General features: G+C 36.1%; 2 protein-coding genes across 2 annotated transcripts; both read right to left on the bottom strand.

Moving 5' to 3' along the window:
* Positions 1-3,353: 3,353 nt before the first annotated feature.
* On the bottom strand, positions 3,354-10,978 carry gps2 (G protein pathway suppressor 2). The gene is made up of 12 exons (XM_042723808.1): positions 10,434-10,978; positions 9,979-10,096; positions 9,786-9,895; positions 9,564-9,676; positions 9,006-9,085; positions 8,804-8,883; positions 8,479-8,664; positions 8,319-8,400; positions 7,649-7,725; positions 7,419-7,514; positions 7,162-7,245; positions 3,354-4,057 (listed from the first exon to the last, which is right to left on the bottom strand). The coding sequence occupies exons 1-12, from the start codon at positions 10,434-10,436 to the stop codon at positions 3,965-3,967; spliced, it is 1,122 nt and encodes a 373-aa protein (XP_042579742.1). The 5' UTR covers positions 10,437-10,978; the 3' UTR covers positions 3,354-3,964.
* A 522-nt stretch (positions 10,979-11,500) lies between these two features.
* Positions 11,501-14,685, bottom strand: gabarapa (GABA(A) receptor-associated protein a). The gene is made up of 4 exons (XM_019104275.2): positions 14,458-14,685; positions 13,735-13,813; positions 13,520-13,638; positions 11,501-12,332 (listed from the first exon to the last, which is right to left on the bottom strand). Exons 1-4 carry the CDS (start codon positions 14,545-14,547, stop codon positions 12,252-12,254), a joined length of 369 nt encoding a protein of 122 aa, XP_018959820.1. The 5' UTR covers positions 14,548-14,685; the 3' UTR covers positions 11,501-12,251.
* Between the last annotated feature and the right edge of the window lie 929 nt (positions 14,686-15,614).

Genomic DNA, 15,614 nt, shown 5'->3' with positions numbered 1-15,614 from the left:
ACACTCTGACGTATCATAGGTACAGCAACATATTTTTTTTAGTGTAAATATGTTGTGTAATTTTATTTCTGGCATATATTTTCATTAACGGCATTGACTTGTATTTTCCCTCAATGCTTGTCAAAGTATATTTAGAATTCTAGCTTATCAGTGTTATTGTAACAGAATCGGAATTTTCAGGATTAAACATACAAATCCAAAATTCTTGATGATTACAATAAATGATAAACCAAACATCACATTAACATCGACTCATTTTCTCAAAAGTCTAATTCTGATATGCAGTTACCACATTAGCATACAATTTACCAAAGAGAAGCGTGAATGACTTTATAATGTAAGGAAAAATAATTGATCTCATATGTTCAAATCAAAAGGAAATGAGCAAATATATAAAAAAGAAACTCTGTATAACTTCTGCATATGTCAAAATGGCTGACACATCACTGCACAACTCTTAATTTTCTAAAATGCATATAAAATCATAATTGTATTACAAGCCGAAATAAATAATCATAATTCGGAGATAATACTGAGATTCAACTTTGTTTTTCCTCGAGTCTCATCACAGTTCTTATATCAAGCACATGTCACTTAGCATTTAGCAACCAGGCACCTCTGCCCAAACCAAGGATAAAAATACTAAAAACAGGATGAAAGATCTCCGAAATTGCATAAATAAATGTAAAAGCGAACCATTTTACATCAGATTTGCCTACAAATAAAGACATTTGTTCAGAGCTCGTACAGATCAGCTAACTAGTCACTCACCTGTTAATGTTTGGAGCTTCAGTCCTAGAACTCGGAATAAAGTTTTCAAATCCCGAATACGAAGTCGAAGGATACGCAGGTTCCATTTCGCAAATTAATCGCGATTAACGGAGCGTGGACATTGTTAATATTCATCAGTTTGAGACAGAAAGGTGGCTACATGAGTTTATGCAGTGAACTTGTCAAATAAGAACCAAAAACGTCATGAAAGGGGGGTCAAAAGACAACCAATAGATTTTCGTGCGGCTTTTTAAAATATGGATGAACCATTTATCCTCGAAAATACCCGGGAATATATTTTGGCCCTATAGCATAAATGATTACAACTTGTAACATCTCCACAACTAAATCCAAATCACTGGCAAAATACGACATTGAGTAAAATGCAGACAAAAATATATGTACTCGGATACCGTCACTTACTTGCTTTATAGGAAGAAAGAACTCGAAAACAAACACAAACCATAGGTACCCAGTGATGCAGTACTTTCCTGCCAAAGAACCGAAGAGTCATACCCATTCATTGGTTGCCACTGCACTTTCATTTTGACGCATCTCGTTAAAAAAAACAAAACAAAAAAATGATAAACCAAGAATTCTGTTTCTTTTGCTGTCTGTAAATGTATTTTTCTTGTATGTTTTTTTCTAAAGGAGCCCATCTTCATGAGTCATGAGAGGCTTTCTCTCTTTCTCACTCAGTCTCCCTCCCTTCTCTCTCTCTCTCTCTCTCTAATACTGGCTCAAACTGCATTGTCAACTTCCGCCCTGCTGTCTCTCTAGTGGCTGGCCTGCATACAAAACCTCCCAGCCATTTCAATGTCCCATACATTCTGCAATTTCATTTCCATTCAAAAACGATGATATCGACCAGATGTGCTCTTCTTGTACTGTCTTGTTTGTACTCGGTTCTCACATTTTGCAGCTCGCTCATTCTCTTCCGATGAGCTGAATCTTCCCGCCTGTTTAGTCACATGTTGCCTCTCACGTCACTAATTTTCAGCATCACCCTAATACACATTGCATTAAACACACAGAACAAGGACAGCACACTGAGCGACCAACAACTGGCTTGTGCTCGAGTCTGATACAGCAGCTGAAGATTTGACAGGGAGTTTCACTTTGATATTTTTTTTTTCTTGTCCTCGAGTTGACTAGGCTAACGTGTTGCAATCTGAGGTTTGGTTATTTCGGGGCAGACTGAAAGAGAAACCGTGACTGCATAGCTGTTTCAAAGAAATCTCATATTATCGCATGCATACAAGCTCACTTAAGTCGCTGACGAATGGGTTCATTGTTATTCACTGAGCACACACTCAAAGTTAACCCAAAGGAGTGAATTGAGGTGTTTTGTAGCCTTTTATTTTTTCAAGAAGCTTGGTTTATGTCATCTTCAACATGAATCAGTCAGTCAAAAATTCTCACTTTGGCTCGCTCTCTGACGGTTTGAGACAGAGAGCAGTTTGAAAAAGAAAACAGCTCAGGCCAACAGTAAGTGGGCGGGCCGGAGGTGAATCAACAGCTAAATTCGTGTTTGCTCTCTTTCACACACACACACACAGACATCTCTAATTCCCGCTCTTTTTCTACATGCATATACTGACAAATTTTTATAACAGATATTCACTTCATTCATACTTGCACATAAGCACAAACATTCAATACTGGACCACATTTAGAATGTGTATTGTTTTATGCAAATTATTTGACAAAAACTACACTTAATCTCATCTTTGAGATGCAACCACAAAAAGGTGTCTCACAGACCCTTCAGTAAATGCAAATTCTGTAAAAGGAGTGGTACGGAAAGGGAGGCATACAAGTTCTTCCTCCATAACTTCCTGCCAAGTTTAGCGGTTTTTAAGAGGACCTTTTGGAAGTCTCTGATGGCTAACCACACACTTCCATGGCATTTTACCAACAGTACTCTTGTCAGGTGACCTCATAACTTATAAAATTACAGTTGATCCATAAATAAACATTTGGTCATTATTTGCTTTCCCCTCATATCTTTCCAAACATTTTTCTTCTATGAAACACAAAAACATGTTCTATTTGTGTTCCACAAAAGAAAGTCAAAGGTTTTTGAGAACATGAGGGTAAGTGAATAATGAGATTTTTCATTTATCCATTTAACAGTACCAAACAAGTGATTTACTTATAATGGCTTCAGAATAGGAGATGTTTATGAGTTAGAGGGAAAGCTGTAAAGTTGTGTGCCTTATGATTTATCTAAAATAAAAGAGAGAGAAGTAATCCTTCAGCTTACAATAGTTTATTCCTGATGTCTTAAACTCAAGGAAATGTAGGCTAGGACAGACTAAATAGAGTGGCATGCTTTCAAGATGAGGTGAAGTGCTATGTGGTCAATAGTACTGGGGATTTCCACAGTATTTAAGAGGAACAGCCGACAAAAATAACAAAAGATCTAAATTGAATTGGAAAGAAATGTTGAGTGCTGAATAAATTTCATCATTATCAAGGTATTTACATAATGCAATTTCAAAACACACTTCCACCCAACCACATAATTGAGTGCCACTAAAAAGAATTAATACAGACAAAAGAAAAATCCAAATAAAATGTTTTTTTCTACACAACTATTTATTACCGTTTTAACAAGCTCTTTTAAACAGATTATTCATAACATTTGTTTTTAATTGCAAGTTTGTGAAATTAAGTTGGTTGGCTAAAAACATTACATTTACAATTTAAAATCATATGAAAATATTTCCCTATTCTCTGAATTAGAGAAAAGGTGCATTCATCAATGTTAATGCAAGTTATAGACGGCCCTGAGTGGGAGGTCTGTTACAGAACATGGAAAAATAGTCTAATCTGTTTCTACATTATTTAGTTTTAAAACCACATTTAACTCTAGTTGTGTCATTAAATGGTAGTATTATAATGTTACTAATGTTGGCACAGCTGTTGCCCACGTCCTCAAATGCATAAAAGAAACTTTCAGACACATCCCACTGTAATATTGAAATAAATGGCATACCCTGCTGCAAAGGGAGGTCTACCAGCTGAAGAATAACAGAAAATGACTTGCATGTGACAGTAAAGCAGTCATGTGTTCTACGTCATAACATTATGATGCCAAGCGTTGTGTGCTATTTAGCTTTAATCCAAAAGCCTTCAAAGTGGTGAATCTTATCTTCAACATCTATCTGCATTAGACTGAAATGAATAGCTATTTGCCATGGTGGTAAAACCTCTGCCCTGATTGGCTGTGAGAAAGGTAGGTGTGGCGAGGGGTTGGTTGAGAAGAGCTTTGAAATGTAGCCTGTACAACAAAAGAAGAAAAAAAGAATGTCACATTTCCTTAAACAGATCTTAATCAGACATTAAATTATTGTTACACAAACTGTTATATTTTCTATAACTTATATTCACTATTGATTTTTTCTTGGAAATCTGATGTTTATCAATTAAGATACTATATATATATATATATATATATATATATATATATATATATATATATATATATATATATATATATATATACACACACACACACACACACATTACTATTCAAAAGTTTGGGATGGTAAGATTTTTTTAAATGTTTCTGAAAGAAGTCTCTTATGCTCACCAAAGCTGCATTTATTAGATCAAAAATACAGTAATATTGTGAAATGTTATTACAATCTAAAATAACTTTTCTACTTCAATATATTTTAAAATTGATTTATTCTTGTGATGGCAAAGCTGAATTTTCAGCAGCCAAACAGTTGTGCTGCTTAGTGTTTTTGTGGAAACTGTGATTGTGATATATGATATATATGTTTTTTTACAATTTTTCGCATCCAGAATAAAAGATTTTGTTTACGTAATATATGTGTAGATACTGTGTATATGTATTATGTATATATAAATACACACACATTCATGTAAATATTTAAGAAAAATATGTTACATTTACATATTAAATATATTTATGTATGATATAATTTATATGAATAGAAATATACACATGTAAATGCATGTAAATATTTTAAAAATATATGCTGTATGTGTGTGTCTTATATATTATAAATTATCCAGTATTTCGAATACATTTTAAGAATACTTTTCCCATCAACTGGTCAAAATGCACAACACCGCTGTATGCTGCTTGTGCGCTCTGATGTAAACAAGCACGCATGAGAAGCACATGGGGGAACACGTGAGATGCGCTGAATGAAAGCACATTCACTCTCTGACAGCAGATGGCGCTAAACTGCAGAAAATGCAGCCGTTACCCTGGAAACCCCATAAATAAAGCAGCTGCTCTACTTTCTAGCCATAAATAGCCATTCAGATTTGTGGATTTGCTATGGTGTTCATCACAGCGCCAAATACTTAAATATTTAGAGTTAATAGGCTATTTATTTTCACATTTTTTAACATTTTAATCTGGACTACAACATGTCCTAGATATTGTTTGAAAGGGTTTTGATTCTTTATTGTTCGTTCACACTTTACATTAGGGCTTCATTAGTTAACAATAGTAAATTCATTAGTTAACAAACTGCCAATGAAAAATTCTTCTGAACATTCATCAATCTTAGGTATTCCATTATTTAATAACACGTTGTTAAAATCGAAAGTTGCAACTGTGTTATTTAATAAGTTAACATGAACTAAGACTTGTATTTTTTAACAAAGATTAATAACATCTGTAGCAAATGACTAAGGTTAACTAATGAGGTCTTATTTTAAAGTGATACCTATTGGTCTTTATAGTTCTTTTGCGCTTTAATCCGTGTAAAACTTTTAAATGTATATATTTTTCTGTATTGCTTTATTGTATTTAAATGTTCAGTTATTTTTGTTATAAGAAAAAAGTTATTTAACCTGTATTATGACCACTTTTTTTAAAACTAAATTTCAATACCGTGATAATACCATATACCATAATAAAAGCATTAGCAATTAATTGCAACATGAAAAAGTGATACCGGCATATCCCTAACTCACATAAATATACACAGTACACACACATATATTATGCACACAAAAGCTTTTATTCTGGATGTGATTAATTGCGATTAATCGTTTGCCAGCACTAATATATATAAATATAGACTGTTTCATCGGGCGCACACGCCTGGCCGAAGTTAACTTCCGGTCTGTGTTTGTTTATCAGTCTGGCTATGCCGCGGTCTACAAACGCAGTTAAAGTTAAGGTGATGAGTAGACTGATGTTGGGCTTAGGTGGTTGTGCTGTGGGATGTGTTTCCCATACATTTATTTATATGTGGCACTCACAATATAAAAACTGACCGATTTTCCAAAAGGCTTCGTTGAATAAACATGAGCACGTACTGCACGTTTAAAAATCAAAATGAGGCATGGGTGTTTTTATATCACTGTGTTTCTGAAGGAAGACTATCTTAAATTAGTCTATTAAATTTTCAATGTCATTTTAATTTCATCTTGCATGCTATGTGCCTGATAAAGCAGCGTTTGTGAGCTCAGCGCTGCTTTGTGTACAGCAGTTACTGGGGAAACCTCTGTGTCTCTCGCTTTAAAGCATCTCCTGCTGGCAGAGAATGACTTTGCTTTTTCAGTAAGTCTGATTTACACAGCAAACATATTTTGCTTGTTAGCAAAAATAATCTATTCTAGAGGGACTACTTAGCTGTTGTTATTGATTCTATTTGGAAGTCTACCACTTCAAATGTTGACTACTGTGTGTGTGTGTGTGTGTGTATATATATATATATATATATACACACACACACACACACACACACACACATATATCTCACTGACCCCAAACCTTTGAACAGTGGGTCAAAGACGAAAAAGGGTTGAAGCATGAAAACAAAAAGTGTAATACTGCTTTAGATTGTTGTTGTTTCCCCCCCCCCAAAATTAAAAAGTTTAATTTGATTGCAATTTTGTTTTTGTTGTTCTGAGCAAAAAAAATAAATATCATAAACTTTTCCCTGATTTACAGAAGAGACCCACTAAAATGTCATTCAGTGTAACAATCTTGTCAGGCATATTATACTAATTAGTTCTAATTTTAAATTTGTTAAATTTGCCACTATCCTAGGTTTTGCCTGTTTGTCAGTAAGATTTTTTTTTACTAATTTAAAACACAAAATTTAATATGCTCCCTTATTCTTTTATATATCTTAATATGTACACATCAGAATAAGCATGTTGTTTGAATTTTTACATAAATATTGTGTTACACTGATTTATTCCAACCAAATTTTTACACTTTTTCCTCCAAAAACTTATTTGAGACCTTAAAAGTAGACACTTTACCTACATTTAATGTGCTTTCTATGGACATAAAATCACTTTTGTAAATGTCTTTTGATGCGGACATCATGTCTTTGACCCACATGCTGTAATTAAAACGGTATATTTGGTTTGAACAGAACTCACTGCATGTGCTTGTTGTGAGGGTGTTCCATGTGTGAATGCACCTGGGGAAGCTGGCCTTGGTGGATGTGGATATGGTAAGACAGTCTATCCAAAGAAAAACCGCAAGATATTTATGCCCAAAACATAAGAGCAAAGAAATGCTACTATTTTAGGCTAAAAATAAATGAATTCCCTTTATCTTAATCAACTGAAAATCTGCAACAATGCAACAGAAAGACTATGGTAATATTGATTTCATTAATAGGCTTGGCTCTGACCTTGACAGGAGGGATCTGGACAGCAATAGAGGGAGTAGGCAGTAAACCTGCAGCGCTCACATGTAGAGCCTGCGGATGCATGGGCCTCAAAGGACTCTAAAAAAAAACACAAATATGAGTAATGTTTGCACAGACACATCCAGTGGACCTCTGCACTGAGCTGTTTAAAGCAGCTGACCTTTCTTTGTTCCTATTTATCAAGAGTTTACATCCTGACCGGCCCTACTTACCGAATCTGTGAAGCCGGACTGCTGGTTAGCATGTTCCAACTGTTTCTGCAGGGGAATCCCAGCACTGGGGATGTAACCTGGAATGAAAGAAGGAATACAGAAGGATTGCAAAAGGTGTCTGCCAAAAGGATGATGGAAAAAAATTATGTGGGACAGGCCCTGTTGAAAAACTTACGGTCTTGCTGTCTACTGTATACATACACTACAGTTCAAAAGTTTGGGCTCAGTAAGATTTTCATCTTTTAAAAAAGTAATTCTTCTATTCAGCAAGGATGCATTTTATTTATTTAAAGTGACAGTAAAAATATGTATAATGTTACAAAAGTGTTCTATTACCAAAAAATGCTGATTCTTTTGACTTCTTATTCATCAACGAATACTGTTTTTTTTTTTTTTTTTTTTTTTACAATATTACTGTTTTTAATTATTTTTTTAATCAAATAAGTGCAGTCTTGGGGAGCGCAAGATACTTCTTTTATTTTAATTGAAACTAAACTGACCCCTAACTTTCGAATTAGTTATCCTAACTAAAACTGCACCTTTGATTGGCTGATTTGAAACACTATTTATGCGCCGCAACATTAGTAATCACAAATATAATATTTCATTATAAAAGTATGCTACAGTGTAGCAGCATGAACTCATACACACACAGGCACATTACACACACCAGGCTGAGAGGTGAAATGACTGTGGACCGCATAGCCCTGCTGCTGATGGGGCAGGTACTGCATGGCCTGGAATGCATGCACCTGGAAACAGAAAATGATAACATTTTACAAGCAAGAAACACATATCCACATCTAAATATGTGGACTGAAGGAAAATACAAACAAGGTACCTCTAAGTTGTGAACTACTGGCATAGTTGGCTGCCACCGGCTGGCTGGAGGCAAAAGGTGATGTATGCTGAGCCTGAGTGACTCCATACGGGCTGTGACTCGGCTGGCCTCCAGAATACTGGCCATGCTCTGTTCCACCTGCACTGAATCCCGGCTGAGACTGGAAATGACGCGTCTAAGACAATGGCAAGCAGCCAATAATTTTTTAATGAACACACACACCGAAAAAAATGCAGTTTGTGAATGGTACCTGAACCAGGTGTCCCTCATTATTATTACAAATAGATTGATGTACACTAAAATATCACACTCACAGGAATGACTTGAGACTGGAAGAGCTGTTTGCTGCGTTCCCCAAGAAGAGCACCTGGACGCCCATGACTAACCTGACCCGCTGAGTGAAAATGAACAGTGGAGCAAAATGAAGTCATTATTGAAGGCCAATTCTAGTAAACTCTGACAGTTACAGCTTTATACTTCTTTGACAGATCACTGAAGATGCCAAACAGTGGTCACCTTGCATGCTGAGAAGGTGCTGCCCAGAGTGCATGGCCATATTAGGCTGGTATGCTGCCGAAGTCAGAGTTGTCATGTCACTGTAAACATATAAAAGAATTCTAGTTATAATAAACTAATTAACAAATGTCATTTTCAAAATCTATGGATATATATTCACATACTGTATACACAACCGATATTTTTTTAAATATTTTATGCTCAACAAGGCATACACAAAAACAGTGAAACTGTAATATTGTGAAATATAATTACAATTTAAAATAACTGTTTTCTAACAGAACTCTTTTCTGTTTGATTAGTGCCCGTCAGAAGACGTCTGAGCATTGAAACTAATTTTTTATCATCATGTCTGCTTTTTCTGCTCTTCTCTGGCTTTCTCAGTCAACCTCTTGACTGTTAAAACAGTTTTGAGTACCAGACAACTACGCTGACTAGTTGTTCGGATCCCATACAAAACGGATAGGATCTGGCTTCTGGGGCTTGATATACTATTTATGGCGTGGAGACATAACTTTTCCATTTGACATCTGAATTTGCCAGCTCTCTTTTGCATACCTCTGTTCTTTGCGTCGTCTTTTCTCCTCCTCATGTAGGACTTTCTTCAGCTGTAGAAACAGCTGATGCTTCTCCTCCTGAAGACCCTGCAGCTTCACTCCCATCTTCATTATCTAATAAGAGAGAAATACAGGGTTGTTCATGAGTCCTAAACAACAACATAATTACAACACCTTTTGTAAATAATCCAAGTATTAGTACGCAGCAATCATATAGATGCACCTGCTCTTTCGTTTCCTCTAAAGACATTCTCTCCTCCATCTCTTTCTTCCTCTTCCTCTCTTCCTCTTCTTTTAGTTTCTGCTCCATCATTTTGTCAACCTCTTCTTCCTCTGAAATAAACAATGGATAACTGATCACAATGTACATCATCACCAAAATTATTTTAGTATATACAGCAGAATTCTGGGCTCACCTTGCCTCTTCCGCTCCCTCTCTCTCATAATGTGTTTGTGTAAGGCACGTGCCATGGCATTAGACAGTTTAGGCCTCTCTAGAAGAGCCGGCATGATGGTAGGGATTGGCGGTGCCAGCTATTGAGATGTTAGGAAAATGTTTCAACATTAATATCAGCATCTGCATTTTTAGTCACTTGTGAGTCCACTAAGTCTGAATTCAGATTTTAGTGGTCTTACCACAACTAGAATAGTCAAAGTGAGAAACAATTCAAGAACTGATAGTCTGGTAATCATTAAACCATGTTAAATGGCAACGTTAAAAATTTAACAGAACCAAGAATATTCTTAGTATTGCTGTACAGCACGATTTAGACATTTGACGGGTTCAGGATGACACATCACAAACACAAACTTATTAAGGCAGCTGTCAAAAAGTTGACAAGCCTTGCTAACGGTTTTTAAACCAACTTACCATATCAATTCTAAAAACCAAAGACTACGAGTTAGAGCAAAATATAAATGAGAAGAAAGAGGTGTGGTAATCTGAGAAGCAATACAAGGCAATAAATTAGCAAACTAGCGGAACTGGGTTAGCTCTGTAACGGCTTCACAAGCTAGCTGGCTATGCGTGCAGTAACCTGAACGTTTAGAAAGTCGATTCAGTTAATCAGTCCAAAAAAACCATCTTTCATAAGCTCGATTTTACAGACGAAAGCGATTTCAGTATTTTCTGTTTGCAGTAAGTTGCATTAACACCTGACCATTAGGCCAGCAGGCTAACGGCTCAAGTGACAGCTTAGTCAGCTAGCTTGCAAAATCAGCGAACTAAATTAAATAAAACTCTTGCAGTGACATTCGTGGAATCTTCATGTAACGCACTTTTGTCCGTTTCTGAGATTAAACGTATGCTGAGCTTGTCTGAAGGCTTTCCTTAAAGAAAAATAAACAAACGTATCAGTAATTAACCAAAATAAAAATTGACAGGAAACCCAGTTTGGCGCACTTCCGCTGTGGGCGTGTATTGATGACGGCACGTCACGTGTCACAGAGCAAAAATGAAACGCCCATCAAGACATTTCATCAGCTCGGCTTGCAGCTATGGATTTTCCCCACGCAAGACAAGTCTAATAAGGAATGTAATTTACAAACTTTGATATCGTCTAAATACAATATCTATTAGCTAAATATAGTATACACAAATGTAAATATGTGGGAAATAAGGTTTTTAATTTGAAGACAAAAGTTCAGCAATACAATGTTTGAAAAATAACAGAGCTTTTAAATGTGTTCATTTTTGATTGTAACATTTATTTGAATGTTTAATTTTATTTTTCTTTTGATTTTATTTTTCTGTTTTTGTATGTACCTGCACAAGTCTACTAGGCATAACTTTTTAATTATTTTTAAATCATATGCTTAATTCTTTATGAAACCTTCTATCTATCTATCTATCTATCTATCTATCTATCTATCTATCTATCTGTTCTCAGATCTGTGATAAAAGCATAACTCAGAACCCATTAAAGACTGACACAGGCAGCTTTTTACATCAGGTTTATAATTATGGGAAGCTTGAGATTGGTGACCATGACAATTAAAGCTTTTAGGGGAAAAGGAACAAAACACACCAATCCATGATACAAAGAAAAAAAAAAGGCCAATCAATTCATGAACGTCAACCTCATAATAATGATTATAAGAAAACTGAAACATAAACAAGCAAACTCCTACAGCATGTCAACTGAAAATACTTTTTTTTTTTTTTTTATCTTTTAACCAGCGTATTCAAATGAACAGCAGCCCCAACCCATTTCAAAATAATAATTATTGGCAACACTTACACACTCGCACTCACACACATTGCATGGTATTACAGTCCAGTATTATCAGCGATTTTGGTCTGTGCAAATATGGTGGCTAAAAAACAAACTTGAACCAAACATTAAAGATCGACAGAATAGCAAGGTGACTGCAGGGTGCATGTCGTGCTGGGGGAAGTGAGAAAAGGTAAAAGGAGAAGTTTAGAACACTGAACAAGCTTTTACGTATATGAGTACCACTAATTTACTGAAACAGATCAGGACGTAGGTTGTATCCGGTCTGCCTAAAGGCAAGACTGAGGGAGGAACTCTTAAGTAGGAAGGAACAATATGCAGGCAGCATAGAGTACAAACAATATTTCATAAACAGACTAGGAGGATATGAAATTGCATTCAAAATGTACACTTCATGTGGCCTAACGTATTGATTATTTATTTTAAGGAAGGGTAGTGTGGGGCAAGTAAATTGGTTACACATCTCTCAAAACATCCCCATAGACACTTTCATCACTGTAGGCAATGTAAAGGAAAAAGTCTTCTTCGTGGTGCTCCTACAACACAGAAACAGAGTCGAAGAGTTTAGAGATGCTTCTTTTTATAAATTTTACTGATATAAACAAACAGGAGCAAAAGGTTCAGTTAAAGGGGTCACATGATGGAATTTCAAGTTTTCCTTTCTCTTTGGAGTGTTACAAGCTATATTTCATATAAAACACAAATAAAAATTAAAAAAATAAATTATAAAACCCAAAAAAAAAACCCCCACAAATTCTTGATTTAAACACACCCCCACATGTCTACATCACGATGTGGGAAGATTTGCATAACACCGGCCAAATGTTCACGCAAAGAAAGAAGGAGTAACTTTGATTCACGCTGTAGTATTGTTGCTGTCACCGCCGCCATGTTGTGGAGATGCTGTGTGTTTTGTTGTGAAAGCGAAACTACTTTGTTTGGCCTTCCAAAAGAGGACACAACTAGAAATCAGTAATTAAGTTGTATTTACAACACTGTTCCAGAAGAGTTCAACCCAAATATTCAGATGTGTGCAGCACATTTTATGGAGGACTGTTTCCTGAACTTGGGAGTGTACAATGCCGTCTATGCACAAAGGCTGTTTCTATAAAGTGGGGCAATTCAAACTTTGCAAGGACAGTCTGTTAGTACGTCTCATATTTAAAGAATTCACCACTGATGATTCAAACGCTAGTTTTGAGCAGTGTAGAGTAGCGCTTGTTGTTTGTCATTTCTCCGATCACAAATGCAGACATGTTTTATGTTTATGCAGCGTGATACGCAAGCAGTGCGTAAAAAGACAGTATAAGTCATTATAATCAGTAATTATGTCCCCACTGGATGCAACAAATCCCTCGTTAGTAATGGGTTTTATTGGTTTTGTCTCGTTGTGCCGGGAGACGGCATCACAGTACAGTAAGGGGCGTAACATTTCCGTCAAACGCTTGAGGTTTTCAGCCAATCACAACGCACTGGATAGCTGGCCAATCAGCATACACCTCACTTTTCAGAACAATGAGCTTTGTAAAAATCGACGCATTTCAGAAAGCGGGGCATAAAGGAGCAACAATAAAGTACAGTATGTGGAAAATAATGGTTTTTTTTAACCTTAAACTGCATAAACACATTGCATTACACCAAATAATGTTATTTTTAGCAATGTCATATGACCCCTTTAAAACAAACACAAATAATAATGTACAAATACATTCATATGATGTACCTGGTAAAGCAGCCCCATAGTGGCTGATGTTGGAGGAATGACGTTGTTTACAAAGAAGAAGAGGGCATCTTCGGCCCTCAAGTGGATCCTTTTCCGAATGAGGAAGTAGAACTGCCCCACCAGAAATAACAAAAAAAATGTTAATGCAAATCCTTCATATCTTTAATACTATTAAAGATTATGCAAATTGTTCTGTATTGCCCAAGGGAATGAACCTGTGAGGTCAGACGGGACGAGATATTTCTTCTTGTCCAGATCTCCTATTCTGGCTTTGGGAGCTTTCTCCACGATCACCTGCGGAAAACAAATCAGTGCTGTTAATAATAAACACTGACAGTAATGTGAGAACAACAGCATCTTTTAGTATTATAATAACAATGCCGTTATGGGAGTTCCCCAGCTTTGGGCACATTCCCATTCTAACAAATTTGGTTGCTGATATTTGACATACGACACATAATGCAACTGAAAATGAACTCAGTGTGAGGCCACATGGTATGTCAGAAAATTTCATATTCTAGTCATTTTGTCCTCGACTCTGTCAAAATAACAAGGTTCATATGAATGACTCACAGAGACGATCTCTCGCTATATGATATTTAATACCTTGATATGCATTAAATGTAAACTTACATTACATAATCTTTTTAAAATATATATTGGTTATTCCATTACTTGTACTGTAAACGATGCCACAATTTTGTATTGAAACGGAAGTTTACTGAGACTAACGCCAGTCCCTTCATATGAAGGACAGCTTAAAATGACGATGACAATCCATTAATTAAACATATATATGCACGGTTTCGCGGTTTTTTAGACGAAATGCTATTTTCACACGGTTTCCCCTCATAAATTAGCGTTGTCACTGTCTAAAGCCTCGGTTTATGTTATTTGTACGAGCGGGGCCCTGACAAAAACAAATTTGTCTGACTCACAGGCACTCTATCCGGGTACTTCTTTCTGATTTTCTCCCCTTCGGACCGTCGCTTCTCAAATGGATGTTCCTCTTTGTACATAAACTTCATTGTCACAGGCTGGGAGATCTTAAAAATCTCCAAGAAAATCTGCCGTCTATAGTGTTTACAAACTAGCTTGTTTTTGATAACTGCGTCGGAGGGCGGAGGGATATCCAATAACAAGGAACAAGGGAGGCGGCGCGCGTCACATCCCGTCAGTTGCGTAATGACGTCTGCAGCCCTGGAGGCCTACGTGGCATTACCTGGAACAGAACAACTAGACGTCAAAATAAATTAAATAAAATGCTGGCTAAGTTTGACAAATTAGTCATTAGACACCACAGAAGAGTTTCAAGTTCAATCAAAACACATGTGATATTTTGCTAAAAATGGTAGGGGACTGTTTAGCTAAAACAAGGACAAAATGTCAAACCCATGCCAGAAGGCAACGTGAACAAAGAGGACTTAAATAAAACTTTAGGTCATAGATGGGTATTTTACAGAGGTATTTAAAATCCAACAGTAAAATTTAGTTCAATAAATGCCTAAATAAGAAAAGGTACACCTCAAACTATCAAGCCGCCCAGGCAGTCCCTCCAAAAAACATCCTTCAAAATGATTTGGAAAACAAGCCACAAAGCCACACTAAAGCCAACAATTCCTTTTACGATGTAAGTGGAGCAGTGATGTATGAGTTTGCCATCATGAACTCTACAAAACACTAATTGTAGGGTGGCACAAAAGAAGCCACTATAAAACATGCAGAGATGAAGATGAACTGCTAAGAGCATAATATTAACCCTGCGGTGAATGGGTCAGATTTTGTGCTCAGAGTTTTTGACCAAATTCAAAGTGTGGCACAAATCCAACATCACCCACACTTTAAACACTGGGCCTTATTCATGAAACACAAGCAGAATGATTTTCTGTAAAAACCATTCATAAAGCCATTCTCGCATAATTACATTAAATGCTCCACTGAATTAAAATGTATAAGAATGTTTTTTATAAATGATGTACATAGAAATATGTTCTGCTTGATGACCATGCTTCATGAATGGTATGTATTTATGGTACTGGGTTGATTTTTATTAGAAGTAACAGAGCAAAACAAAGCAAAAATAATTCAGAACCTG

Source organism: Cyprinus carpio, chromosome B5, assembly GCF_018340385.1.
Source record: "Cyprinus carpio isolate SPL01 chromosome B5, ASM1834038v1, whole genome shotgun sequence".
NCBI lineage: Eukaryota > Metazoa > Chordata > Actinopteri > Cypriniformes > Cyprinidae > Cyprinus > Cyprinus carpio.
Note: the sequence above shows the minus strand (reverse complement) of the source record. Positions and strands in the feature narration are given on the sequence as shown.

What these genes read in the sequence shown, in the direction of transcription:
- gabarapa (XM_019104275.2), bottom strand. Translation starts at nt 14,547, where the DNA reads ATGAAGTTTATGTACAAAGAGGAACATCCATTTGAGAAGCGACGGTCC. An exon ending in CGTCCCGTCTGACCTCACAG is followed by an intron (nt 13,639 to 13,734) that starts GTTCATTCCCTT and finishes TGTTATTTCTGG; the next exon opens with TGGGGCAGTTCTACTTCCTC. An exon ending in CTATGGGGCTGCTTTACCAG is followed by an intron (nt 12,333 to 13,519) that starts GTACATCATATG and finishes TCTGTGTTGTAG; the next exon opens with GAGCACCACGAAGAAGACTT.
- gps2 (XM_042723808.1), bottom strand. An exon ending in TAGAGGAAACGAAAGAGCAG is followed by an intron (nt 9,677 to 9,785) that starts GTGCATCTATAT and finishes CTCTCTTATTAG; the next exon opens with ATAATGAAGATGGGAGTGAA. An exon ending in TCATTTCACCTCTCAGCCTG is followed by an intron (nt 7,726 to 8,318) that starts GTGTGTGTAATG and finishes CTTTCATTCCAG; the next exon opens with GTTACATCCCCAGTGCTGGG.